This window comes from Spermophilus citellus (genome assembly GCF_964194105.1).
Source record: "Spermophilus citellus genome assembly, chromosome: 8".
NCBI lineage: Eukaryota > Metazoa > Chordata > Mammalia > Rodentia > Sciuridae > Spermophilus > Spermophilus citellus.
This window is the reverse complement of record NC_138189.1, coordinates 108218327-108232703: the sequence shown is the minus strand read 5'-3', so window position 1 is coordinate 108232703 and position 14377 is coordinate 108218327. Positions and strand designations below refer to the sequence as shown.

General features: G+C 34.1%; 1 protein-coding gene across 1 annotated transcript in view; it reads right to left on the bottom strand.

Moving 5' to 3' along the window:
* The window catches only part of STPG2 (sperm tail PG-rich repeat containing 2), a gene marked incomplete at both ends in the record, with an annotated part of 313074 nt that overhangs the window by 182232 nt on the left and 116465 nt on the right, over nucleotides 1–14377 (bottom strand). Inside the window, one exon of the mRNA XM_081304686.1 lies at nucleotides 3056–3215. Within this exon, the coding sequence (XP_081160812.1) occupies nucleotides 3056–3215 (160 nt within the window). The remainder of the gene's footprint in view (nucleotides 1–3055; nucleotides 3216–14377) is intronic.

The following is a 14377-nucleotide window of genomic DNA, read 5'->3' as shown; positions in this document are numbered from 1 at the left end:
AAATGAAAAGTAGCTTATTCATCTACAGGTAGGAAGAAGACAGAAAGTTCTAGCTGTGAATACAGCCTATTTCTCATAGAAAGGAAGGATGAATTAGGGGATACAAACAAGAGCCCAAAAGGTAAAACTAGAAACCATGGAAAACCATTCCTCTCTGGTATAACTCAGCTCAAATGAAGAAAATAGCAATCTGTATCTATTGTGATGTGACTGCTGTGGACTTACAGTTTTCTCCTTTTTACATAGGTGTATCTAGAACAATCTCTCTCTCTCTCTCTCTCTCTCTCTCTCTCTCTCTCTCTCTCTCTCTCTCTCTCTCTCTCCCCCCCTCACCCTTGTATGTTAGATGAAACAACACATTTCTTGTTTTATAACTCTTCTGACAGAGAGGATTCATACTCAAAATGAGGCATACTAAGCTATAATCAAGATCCTCACCTACACCTGATTTAGATGACAAGATCCCAGAATCCAAGATCAGGCCATAATCGCATAGGGCTTTAGAGTCCTTGAGAAGAAGGGATGGACACATACAGGAAGAATTCACATACTTTGTGGTCAGAGAGTAGACTATATAGTAGATTAAATATAGCTATAAATTGTTTGCTACTCCTATCACTGAGAGATAAAGTTTCACATCTTTGCCTTTAGTATGTGCTGCACTGAGTGATCTGATTGACTAATAGAATGCAGAAGAGGGGATATCATGGGTGTGCTATGGTTGAGTCAATAAAAGCCTTGCAACATCTAGCCAAGGCTTTTTTTTGGGGGGGAGGGGGATTCACTCAGGTGAACTTAGGAGGTACTTTATCACTGAGCTACATCCTCAGGCATATATATATATATATATATATATATATATAGAGAGAGAGAGAGAGAGAGAGAGAGAGAGACAGGATCTTACTAAGCTACTTAGTGACCAAGTTGCTAAGGCTAGCTCCAAAGTTGTCATCCTCCAGCCTCATCCTCCTGAATCACTGGGATTACAGGCATGTGCCACAATGCCTGGCTCTAGCCATGTTTTGTGGGGCCATGACACCATTGAAAATTCAGACATGATGAAGCTATGACAGTCCCACTGGAGCCCATACAGCAGTAGATAATTAGAACTATAGGATAAAAATTGTATATATTATGTTAGTTCTATATTCTTAGCTCTATATACTAGAATAACCATTGAAAATATCAGAAAATGTGCTCTATCTGATGTGTGTGAGGGGTAAAAATTTGTTCCCAAAATGTAGGTTCTCTATTCACCTCATTAATTGTTTCTTTTGCTGAGAAGAAACTTTTTAGTTTGATCCCACCCATTTATTGATTCTTGGTTTTAATTCTTGCACTAGAGGTGTCTTACTAAAGAAGTTGGAGCCTAATCCCACATGATGAAGATTAGGGCCTACTTTTTCTTCTATTAGACACAGAGTCTCTGGTTTAATTCCTAGGTCATTGATCCACTTTGAGTTGAGTTTTGTGCATGGTGAGAGATAGGGGTTTAATTTCATTTTGTTGCATATGGATTTTCAGTTTTCCCACCACCATTTGTTGAAGAGGCTATCTTTTCTCCAATGCGTGTTTTTGGCTCCTTTGTCTAATATAAGATAATTGTAATTCTGTGGGTTAGTCTCTGGTGTTCTCTATTCTGTACCATTGGTCTACTAGTCTGTTTTGGTGCCAATACCATGCTGTTTTGTTACTATTGCTTTTTAGTATAGTTTAAGACCTGGTTTAGTGATGCCCCTGCTTCACTCTTCCTGCTAAGGATTGCTTTAGCTATTCTGGGCCTCTTATTTTTCCATATGAATTTAAAGCCAGATACCAACAAAACAAATAATAGAATCAACAAATGAGACAAGACCTGAACAGAGACTTCCCAGAAGACGATATACATTCAATCAACAAATATATGAAAAAATGTTCATCATCTCTAGCAATTAAAGAAATGCAAATCAAAACTACTCTAAGATATCATCTCACGCCAGTCAGAATGGCAGCTATTATGAAGACAAACAACAATAAGTGTTGGTGAGGATGTGGGGAATAAGGTACATTCATACAGTGCTAGTGGGACTGCAAATTGGTGCGGCCAATATGGAAAGCAGTATGGAGATTCCTTGGAAATCTGGTAATAAAACCACCATTTGACCCAGCTATCCCTCTCCTTGGTCTATACCCAAAGGACTTAAAAACAGCATACTACAGGGACACAGCCACATCAATGTTTATAGCAGCACAATTCATAACAGCTAAACTGTGGAACCAACCTAGATGCCCTTCAGTAGATGAATGGATTAAAAAATGTGGCATATATACACAATAAAGTATTACTCAGCAATAAAAGAGAATAAAATCATGGCATTTTCAGGTAAAGGTTGGCATTGGAGAAGATAGTGCTATGTGAAGTTAGCCAATCCCCCAAAAAAACAAATGCTGAATGTTTTCTCTTATATAAGGTGACTGACTTATAGTGGAGTAGGAAGGGTGAGCATGGGAGGAATAGATGAACTCTACATAGGGTAAAGGGTTGGGAGGGGAGGGGAGGGGGCCGGGAGTAAGCAAGGATGGTGGAATGTGATGAACATCATTATCCAAAGTACATGTATTGGTGAACATATTTTATATACAACCAGAGATATGAAAAATTGTGCTCATTATGTGTAATGAGAATTGTAATCCATTCCACTGTCATTTATTTTTAAAAAATCAATAAAAATAAAATATCAGAAAATGTGATTTGATATAAATAAATGTTTTAACAAAAATGAATGTTATGAATTATATCTATATATCTATTAATCTACCAAGAGGAAATTAGGAGATTTACTGAGTAAAGAAAAACAGTTTCAAATTACAATTAAGGTGTACGACATATTAAAAGTGAAATCTAAATAAAACTGTATTTTATTTTGACTTATATGTGTTTAGTGCATAGTTAATGCTTTAAAAAATGTTAAATTAAAATGATAACCACCAATAGTACTCTCTGGTGCTTCCATCTTGTTAAGAATATTAAGCTACATAAAAGTAAAGAGTAGAAATATATGGATTAATTACTAACCTGGCATTTCCGCTGCCTTGCAGTCCTCTATGAATCGGGCAGCTCTTTGACCAAATGGAGTGTTTTTCTGTCCTGATGTTTTCTTTGAGTACTTGAGAGCTGTTCTAATTTCATTATATGTGCCAGGAGCTGGGGTGATTGATTTAATAGGTACAAATCTCTAGTGAAGAACAGGAAAACATGCCATTGAGAAACTATAGAACATTTTGATACTTCACAAGTTAAAAGCTAAGCCACTGAGTATATAACATCAGAGTTTAATTTATTTCTTAATGGAGTGAAGAAAATGTAGATGAATTAAGATCTTACACACATCAAAACAAAATATATAGCTTTTAATCAAATTCCTATATACTAATATAGTAATATATTAAATGCCTTACCAAGGCATATAAACTTCTAGAAAGGAATAATCTCAATATGATATTCTAAATGATAGTATATGAAAAATTTCAACATTTAAAATATTCTGAAAATTAAGATCATAAACAAAAACTATATGATCTAATATGATTGCTTTAAGTAAACAAATTACACTATATTAGCAATGTTTCTCAACACACATATTCAATTAACACAACAATATTATTAAGAATCTTAAGAAAAATAAAATCTTAGATTCAAGTGGTTTATAAATTCAGCTTAACTAATAAATATACTAACATTAAATATATACATATGTGTGTAATTATGAACTCATAAAATATTGTATATTACTTTTTAACTTTTTTTAAAGAGAGAGAGAGAGAGAGGGAGAGAGAGAGAGAATTTTTTTTTAATATTTATTTTTTAGTTCTCGGCGGACACAACATTTTTGTATGTGGTGCTGAGGATCGAACACGGGCCGCACGCATGCCAGGCGAGCGCGCTACCGCTTGAACCACAACCCCAGCCCACTTTTTAACTTTTTATTTTAAAATAACTTTGAGTTTCACAAAAATGTTTTAAAAATTAAAAAATACAGAAAATAACTGTAGGAAGTTTACCTAGTTTCACCTAATTCTAACATGTTACACCATTTGCTTTTTTTTAATTTATGTATCCTCTCTCTTTTTGTCTACCAGCTTCTCTCTCTCTCTCTCTCTCTCTCTCTATATATATATATATATATATATATATATATATATATATACACATACACATACACACACACGTATGTGTGTATATTTACATACATGAAAAAATATATATGCATTGATCCTTCACCTCTAAACACTTTTATATATATAAATGAAAAATAGGAATGTTTCCTTATATATTATAGTACACTTATTAAATTCAATAAACATATCAATGATATAATACATCTGATCTACCATTCATAATCCAAACTGGTCTAAAATGCCTATACTGATTTTTACCATGAAATACATGATCTCATATGGGATCAGATATTGCTCTTAGACATCATGTCTTTTTAGCCTCCTTTAATGCAAAGATATTTCCACAGCTTTTCTTTGTGCTTTGAGACTTTTAACATCTTGGGAGAACATTGTGTTTCCCTTTGGTACAATAAGCCTTTCTTATTTGGAATTTATCCTAGGGTTCCCCATGATTATATCCATATTATGTATTCTTGAGAAGAACAGGAAATAGATGATATGGCTTTCTAAGGCTATCTTATTTGGAGGTACATGATAGTCTCTGATCCTTACCATTGATTTTAGTTTTGATCAAATCCAATACTCCCTCTACATTTATCAGCAAGCACTCAGTATTCTACTGTAAGCAAGAGATCTGCCTTCTTCTCCAATTATTTTTCCATTATTTAATCTATTTACTTATCTATTTATTGTCCAAATCGTCTCAAGGATGCCATTTTAATGATTTATAACTCATTGCTGAACTTTGAAACAGTGGTGGGGATGAGGAAGGTTTCAAGTTAGTTCCTATGTACCTATGATATACTCTCATTTTTTATTTATTTCGTAAAACTCACTTTCTGATACAATAAGATATTACAATAAGATATTTAATTCTTTCTACATTAAAATCAGTCATTTTTCAGAAGAATTCTGTTCTGTTTAATGGGGAATATAATTAGTGACCAAGATACAGGCATTAGAAATTCTCCTTGATACTGGGGTGTCTCTGTTCCTTGATTCATTTATCAGACCAAGCTACAAAAATATAGATACCAACATATACATGTACACATAGATACATACATACACGTATAAGTGCATGCATATATATGTACATATATATTAGAAATCATAAATTCACATCAAAATCTTCCATTCATATCTATCCCACAGGTTCTTTTTCCACATCCCCCAATCCATATTTGTACACACCTTTTCTGCATTAAAAATCCTAGTTCACAATAACAATTATTTTGCTTAAAACTGTGCTACCTCTATAATGATTGTTTTATCCATACCATTCCAATAAACCAACCTACTGAAAATAGTTCAGAATTTTTCTTCATTGCTAAACTTACTACCCATCCCTCCAATCCCATCCAAGACTGATATAGTCAAATACTGTGGATAGCTGGATTATTCTTTCTTCCCCCAAGCCTCCCCTTTTTCAATTTGGTTAAAGGAATTCATTTGGAATACAATCACTCATTTGCTTCCATTTTCTTTCAGTTCCAGAGGTTTTTTAAAATCTTTGTCTATTCTGATTCATTTTCATTTTTTAATGTATGAAACATTGACTTGCCTCCAAAAGACAAAATATATATTCATAAAAGATAAAAATATAAAAAAGAACTATTGCTTTCTTCCATTTCTATTCTGTCCCATGGGATGCTGAACCACTGACAAAAAAAAGTGCCTCAATTTGTAACATTTTCTGATTTCCATGAAGTAAATATGCCCAAAGCAATGGCTAATTTCATACTACCAACATAACAGCAATCAATTTACAAAATCATAGAAAATTAACAATTGGCTTCTGAAACAGTACAAGTAAGCTACAGCACACCAGTGTTTCCACTATATCTCCTTACCACTCCTTATAAGTAATCAATGTCAATGCTTTCTTATTTATTATTATTGTATGTGTGTATATATATATATATATATATATATATATAAAGAAAAGTGGTTATTTGTATGCCTTCCTATTCTTCCTTCTTACTTACACAAAGGTAAGTATTTCAAATGTGCTCTTTTTTACTTTGTAAAGCATGTAAATATTAGCATTATCAAAAATAATTTATTACTGTAAGTATCAAAAAGAGCTATTTAAATTTTTTCTAAATACCATCTTATTATTCATATGTCAAATATAATGTTTAAAAATTATCATCCCAAACCCCAGATGCATACTAGAATCACTTGAGGCATTAAATATTAGTACCTGGGCCCTATCCTAGACCAACTGAATCATTCTCTGTGAGAAAGAGTAGAAAGGCAGGTTAGCACCTGGGCATGTGAATGTATTAAAATCCCCCCAGGTATTTCTAATGCACATCCAGAGCTGAGAACCAGTGTTATAAAAGTATGTTTGAAAAATTAATACTTGAAGAAGTAATATAATCTAATACATTCATGTAAAATATTGAACAAATTCCTTAATCAATGATTAAATTGTCCCAGAAACATATCTGTCTTTATTCCTATAACCAGAAATTCTGTGTCCTAAGTCTACATTGTTAATGGCATTATTTAGCTGCTCATGTTCAATTAAACACTAACGTTATCTCTATCAGATAGTCATGATTGGTATTAACTTCTCCACATCTTTCACCTAACCATTATTTGTTTCTACATATCTTCTTAAACAATACTGATATCATTTTTTTCTTTTCCATTTCTTAAAATATATTTAAAATATGATAGTTGCCAATTGATAAAAAAATAGGGATATATGTGATAAACAAAAATAACTTATATAGAGAGTGCTAGCTACAAAACTGTATTTTAAAAAAAATCAAGAACACATATACACACAGAAACAACAATAACAACAACAAAAAAAAAACCCTGTCCTCTACAGACCCATCGTGTGTAGTGCCTTAAGTACTATTAAGTTGCTCAAGGCAGAAACTTAATGTTCATTCTTGATTCTTCCCTATCCCTCACTATAACATCTAACCCATTAAAAAGACATCTTAATTATATCTACAAAATACACCTGCAATCCATATACTTGTCTCCCAGGAGATGTCTCTTAAGTAAAATAAAACCAAATCAGTCATCTATACTCAGCTGAAGGTTAATAACCTTCTCAAGTTAAATAACATAATCAGAACTCTATACAGATATAAGTATCACAATTACCTTGGTCTGGAGGCTGCTGCATTAAAAATGTTGCCAGTATTTTAACAGTCTTGCCTAAGAAATATCTTATCAACCTTCAAGATCCCTTAGTATATTCCTTGGAGAATATAAAATGGTTACTGCAGAATATATGATATAACTACAGCATCATTAAGGAGGTCCCAGAGGCAGTTGTAGATATGACCTATGGCCAGGCCCCACAGAACTTACTCTGAAAAATACGTATGACCTCATAGGTTACATATTCATCAGCAAAGTACACTTTAAAATTCAGAGTAAAATAGACCTTTCTTATAATCTGAATTGAATGCTTACATATGCAAATTTGCTTAATTCAAATATTCACCCTCTAATCTTATTTTACTTCATTTTACCCACATTTTTAGGCATTATGTTTTGCCCAGACCATGTCCACTTCTAATTTGCTTAAAGACCACTTTGACTTTCATAATCTTCTTAAACACCACTGAATTTGTTGCTGGCCTCACATTATGCCTATTAGACTCTATATATGAAAATGGCTACAGACCATTACCTGGGATTGAGAAAGAAAAGCAGGGGATGTATCATTTACATTCGGTGTCACACTTTCAGTCTTCTGAAATTGACTTTTAATGTCATATCTTCCAGGCCCTGGTACTCCCTAAATTACAGAAAGAAAGAAATACATGTTCTCATTAAGAAAGGACCTATATAGCACCTAAGGGAAGAGTTGAATAAATATCTGAACCAAAGCAACAGAGTTTTTAAGCAAATTCCTATATGATATTACCAAAGCACTTCATTAAAAGCTAAGCCAGAACAAACTTCTTAAGAGCAACAAAAAAGAAAATTTTTCTTAGCAAAGCTACCCTTGAATCTGAAACACTACCTGAAACTTTGCTGCCCTCTACTGATAAAGCTCAGAAAAAAAAGCATTCCCCTCTTTACATGATTAAATATTAAAATGAAGAAATATTTTTAAATGAATTCTATAATTCTTCCATGTAAAAGTACACAATTAGATTTCTCATAAAAAAATTTACTGTCTGGTTAGGGCTAAGTGGAGAGTTCCTGCTCAGTATGTCCAAGGCCCTGGATTCAATCCTCAGCAACAACAAAAATTTTGCTCTTTTCAATTTCCATTAATCAATAGCCTGCAGTTTTTTCCAACACATTAGCTTTATGAAACATTTTAAGCACAAATGTTTGATGTACCACATTAAGCTTTTAACTAACTACCTTAAAATAGATGAACAATTAATTCTGTAAATCCTGAGACTAGGTTCTTTATTATTTCTTATTTTTTTATTGGTGCATTATAATTATAGAATTCGCTATGCCATATTCATACATACACATAATTTGATCAATATCAATCCCCAGTACCATTCTTTCCCTTCCAGTCCCTATCTTCTTCCTGGCCCACTTACTCAACTCTTCAGATCTCCCTTGTATTATTATTATTATTATTACTATTATTATTATTTATATAGGGATATATATATGTATTATATATATATATATATACATGTATACGTGTCTGTATATGTGTGTATATGTATATATGTATATATGTGTGTATATGTATATATATGTATATATACATGTGTGTATATATATGTGATATATATATAAGATTCATTGGGGCATATTCTTAAATGAACATAACAAAACATAACAAAATTTGGTAAATTTTTTCCCTAATATTCCCTATGACCTGCCCTCTTCCCTTTGATATCTCCCTTCTATTTTCATGAGATCCCCTTTTTTTAATTCCTTTTTATTTTTTTTTTCACTAGCTTCCACCAAGAGCACATTCAATCCTTGAATTTTTTGATCTGGCTTATTTTACTTAGCATGATTTTCTTGGGTTTCAATAATCAACAACAAATGACAGAATTCATTCTTTTTCATGTTTGGGTAAAACTCCATTGTTTATATATACCACATTCTTTTTTCATTCTTCTGTTGAGAGGAACCTAGAGTGGTTGCATAACTTGGCTATTGTAAATTGAACTGCTATAAATACTGGTAGGCATGTATCATTAAAGTATGCTGACTTTAGTACTTCTGGATATATACCAAGAAGTGAGATAGATAGATCATATGCTGATTCCATTCCTAGTCTTTGGAGGAATCTCCATACTGCTTTCCAAAATGCTTGTACTAATTTGCAGTCCCACCACTAAGTATTAGTGAATTCTTTTGCCCATATCTTGCCAGCAATTATTGTTATCTGTATTCTTGATGTTTGACATGTAACTGGAGTGAAATTAAATCTCTATAGTTTTGATTTACATTTCCCTGATTGCTAAGAATGTTGATTTTTTTCATATATTTATTGGCCAACTGTATTTCTTCTTTTGAAAAATAAGTGTTTACATCATTTGTCCATTTATTAAATAGGTTATTGTTTTGGTTTCATTTTTTGTTGTTTTGTTGTGTGTGTGTGTGTGTGTGTGTGTGTGTGTGTGTGCTCGAGAGCGCACGCATGTCAAGTTTTTTGAGTTCTGGATATTAATACCCTGTAAAGGAGTATCTAGCAAAGATTTATCCCATTAAAGAATGCAGGCATTCTTTTAATGCTCGTACTTGTTCCTTTTGCTGCTCAGACACTTTTTAATTTGATTCTGTCCCACTCATAGATTCTTGACTTTACTTCTTGAGCTTTGAGAATCTTATTAAGAAAGTCAGCTTGCAGAAATATGTTAAAGTGTTAACTCTACATTTTCTATGGGCAGTTGCAGTGTTTTTGCTCTAACTTCTAGGTCCTTGAAACACTTTGAATTGATTTTTGTGCAGGATGAGAAAAGGGTATGTATTAGGAAGTATTGTCTTACTATGTAGTGAGGTGAACCAATACTTGGGGAATAAATATTTACTATCATTACATCTTCTTGTTGAATTGTTCCCTTTACCAGTATTATGACATTTCTTGTCTCTTCTGATTGATTTTTGCTTGAAATTTGCATGCATTGTCTGGTATAACAATAGCTATTCCTGCTTATTTTCTGACTCTATTTGCATAAAATATATTTTTCTACCTGTTTACTTTAAGTCTGTAAATTTATTTGCCTATCAATCTCTTGCAAACAGCATAGGGTTGGGTCATGGTTTTTTGTTGTTTTTGATGTGTGTTTTGTTTTATTTGTGGTACTGTGGATTGAACCCAGGGGTGCTCTACCACTGAACTACATCCTCAGCCCTTATTTTACAAGACAGTCTTCCTAAGTTGTACCAGCTGGCCTCAAACTTGAAATACTCATGCCTTAGTCTCTTAAGTATCTGGGATTACAAGTATGTATCACCACACACAGCCAAATCATGTTTTTAATCACTCTGCCACTCTATGTCTTTTAATTGGAGAGTTGAAATAATTTGCATTCAGAGTTATTATGAAGAGATGTTTTATTACTTGCCATTTTTACTTCCTTCATATATTTAATGTGATCTCAATTTTCATTTTTTAAATTGTTCTAGTAAGCTTCATTATTTCTGAAGCTCTGGGGTTTCTTTTAAGTATTTTCTGTAGTGCTGGCTTATTGGTTAGGAATTCTTTTTATTCATCTTTATCTTGGAAAATATTTATTTCTTCTTTGATTCTAAATGATAGCTTTTGGAATACAGCAACCTTGGCTGGCAATTGTTTTCTTTCAGAGCTTGGATTATCTCATTGAAAGCCCTCCTGGATTTCAGAGTCTGAACTGAAATTCTAAATATAACCTGATTGTTTACCTCTAAATGTGAACTGATATTTTTCTCTTGCAGCTTTTAATATTCTATCCTTATTCTCTTTTAGACATTTTGATTATGATGTGTCTTAGAGAGGTTCTTTTATGATCATATCTATGTGGAGTTCTATTCCATTCCTGTAAGTGGATGTCCATCTCATTCCTAAGCTTTGGAAATTTGTCTTTTACATCACTGAAAAGATTCTTAATTTCATGACTGTGTATCTCCATGCCCTCTTCAATCCTAAGTTGGTCTCTTAATGTTTTCCCATGGTTCTTGTATATTCTTATCATAGTCTTTTATTATTTTTTCTTTACTGTTTACAGAGTGCTCAAGTTCATAGACCCTTTGAGGACTGCAGTTATCTTTTCTGAAAAATCTAATCTCTTGTTAATGCTTTCAACTAATTTTTTAACTTTATTTATTGTGTCTTTCATATCCAGGAGTTCTGATTAATTTCTATTCAGAATATCTATGTTGAAATAGTCTTTCACCTCCTATATTTTCACCCTTAATTCATTGCTCAGATCACCTTTTAATTAATTAATTATTTTAATAATCAATTTTTGTAGTCTTTCTCAGGAATTTCATTCCGTTCAATATCTGTGGATTCTTTTTGTAGTACTGTAAATTTGGATTGGGGTGGAGGCTTGTTTGCCTGTTTTCCCATGTTTTTAGAGGTCTTAAATTTCTGAATTTCTTAAAGTATTTTGGTCACAGCAATAAAAAGCTGACTAATATATCCCAGCAAATCCCTAGCACCTCTCAGGAAAACAGGTAACAAACAAGAGAAATGAATAATATAAAACAGTAAAGTAAATACCAGTGCCTACTATCACATCTACAACACTAATTACCATAAAAAAGAGAAATGGAAGTGTCAGAAATTAACAGTAGCAACAATAAATAGCCATGAATTAGATCCACTGAAGTAAACAGCAGGTGTTAATTATTACACCCACAATACTAATACAGCAGGTATTAACTATGCCTTCCACAGTACTAATAACTACAACAACATAAATGGTGAGGACAGGAATAGTTCTGAAAGATGATAAAATTATAGTTTACTAAGGGAAAAGAAAAGGAGTTGGAAGACAAAAGAAAGTTTAGAATATTCAAAATACAAATAGAAGAGTATAGGTAGCAGGTGACAGCTATGAAGGAGGAGAAAAAAATAGTTTAAAAAAAGCAAAATAAAGGTAATGAAAAAGAAACAAGTTCTATGCATGTATAACTATAAAACAATCAGTACAAGAACACCAAAAAAAAAAAAAGGAGGCGATTCTTAATGCAAAATTAAAGATTGTCTCTACTGAGGTAGTCAAAACCTTTGGATATTCATTGCCTTTGACAGACTGTTCTTCTTTTCATTTCTTCTTGAGCTATTTACTCCTTAGAAAGAGCAAGGACTGGGGATGAGAAACTCTTCTGCTTTTTGTGTTGCTCATTGAGCTGCCACCTGGAGTGCCCTGGAACAGAAGCTGGTTGAGATAGCTCTCAGTTTCTCTCTTCAGCAGAACAGGTATGATATAATGGGAAGAATTGACACTTGGAGTTTTGTCCAGAGACTAAATTGATGAACTCTGTTACAGAATTCTAAATGAGAAGCTCTGGCATCTGGGATTTGGCTCTGGTCAGACCTTTGGAACTTTGTTGGGTGGTATCTGCTACAGAGAGAATAGATCAACATATCCGTAGGGCTGTACAGATTCTAATCTCTGGTGGACCTCAGTGCCTCACCTCACTGCAAGAACTCTAGTTATAGGGCAAAACAAACTAACCCTCCACCATTCTTGCACAATCCACCATAAATCTAGCTTTCCCAGGAATAGACTCTAAGTGTCATTGCAACCACCTTTTCAGTTTCTGGACCTTCTTCAGCTGGTCGTGTGAGCTGCAAATTGCAGAGGGAAAGAGAGTGGCACTCCTCTACATATCTCTGACCTGAATCCCTCCGGGTACAATTTTCTTAGTACCTGTTTCCACCATGTTCTGCTAGGTAAGCACTAGGCCACCTGACATGCAACTGCCTGGAAAGTATAGCAGTATTTGCCATAATCTTCTGGGCTCCTGCAGCAGCAAGCTGTAGTGTGGACTCAAGATGGTTCCAAACTTTAGCTCTCTGCTTGCCAATTCAGAAACACAGAGCAATTTTTGAATATCAGTTCTCTATGCAGCCTCTAGTTAAACTAAGTTCCAATTATTCTTGTGTTCTATAGGTTTTCCCCATACCAAATTTGTCCACTGTTTTTCTATTTCAGTTTGTGTTACACTACTGCCACCACCAGCTTGGTTCCAGAGTCCTCTGTTCAAAGCACCCAGATTTCTGTGTCTTTATGATTCTCTAATTGTCCAATATTGAATTTCAGTGAAGTTATTCTGTCACCGCCTCACTAAGAAGCAGTACTCTGACTGCTTGAATCCAAACCATAGAGCAATTGGAAAGTGCAGTGTAGGGCATCCCAAAATGGCTATATTTAGGATCCCTAAGGTTTCCAACAGGTTATGTTTTTAGTCTACAGCCAAGGTCATGAACACCTTGATTCAGTATATGTACTCAACATCATAAACATTTGCTTTTGAGCATGCACCTGTTGGCAATATGCCTTCTTCATATGGCTTGCATATTTTTAAAAAAACTATTAAATGGTTCAGGGGGCTAAATGAAACTGGCTGGGGCTAAATAAAGATAGAGCTGGAGACTAGGGGCTGCTGCCACCTTTAAATAAAGAACATCTACTCTCTCAACTGCACCTTGCATCTTCTTCCACCTCCTGGGATCCTGAATCTGTTCCCTGACAATTGCCGTAGTTGGCTGAATCCCATAAGGGTGAGCAATACCTCAACCCTGGCAGACAGGAGAGACCTATGGCCACCAACCAACATAAGCACTTCGTTATGGAGGTCCTATTAGCATAGACTCCTCTGGAGAGTTGGGATACAATGGATGGATTCCCTGTGAGCATAGAGAAGACCTCTGATTGCCCTGAAAGTGAACAAGGAACCAACAAGTCAGACTGTAAATGGAGTGGCAGATCCAAGCAGTGGCCTGGAGTGAAGGAGAAAGATGACTGCGTGAGCAGCATAGTCAATCAAGCAGGTTCCAGCAAGGGGCGAAGGGGGATAAGAAAAATAAAGACTCACACATGTATAGATGTTTTTGAAGATACAGCTGTGGTCAGGTGGAGCCGATGAAGAAGCATGTGGAAAGAGTTATGCCAGCAAAGTTTATTTATATATGTCTCATTAACAGACTAAAGACTATGCATTATTCTTTGTATTCAGGAAAAGTTTCAGGGCTAGCAACATTATGCAGCTTATTCTGCAGTTACATACTACAGTTGTGTTGTGCAATGTTAGAAGTTTTGTGTAG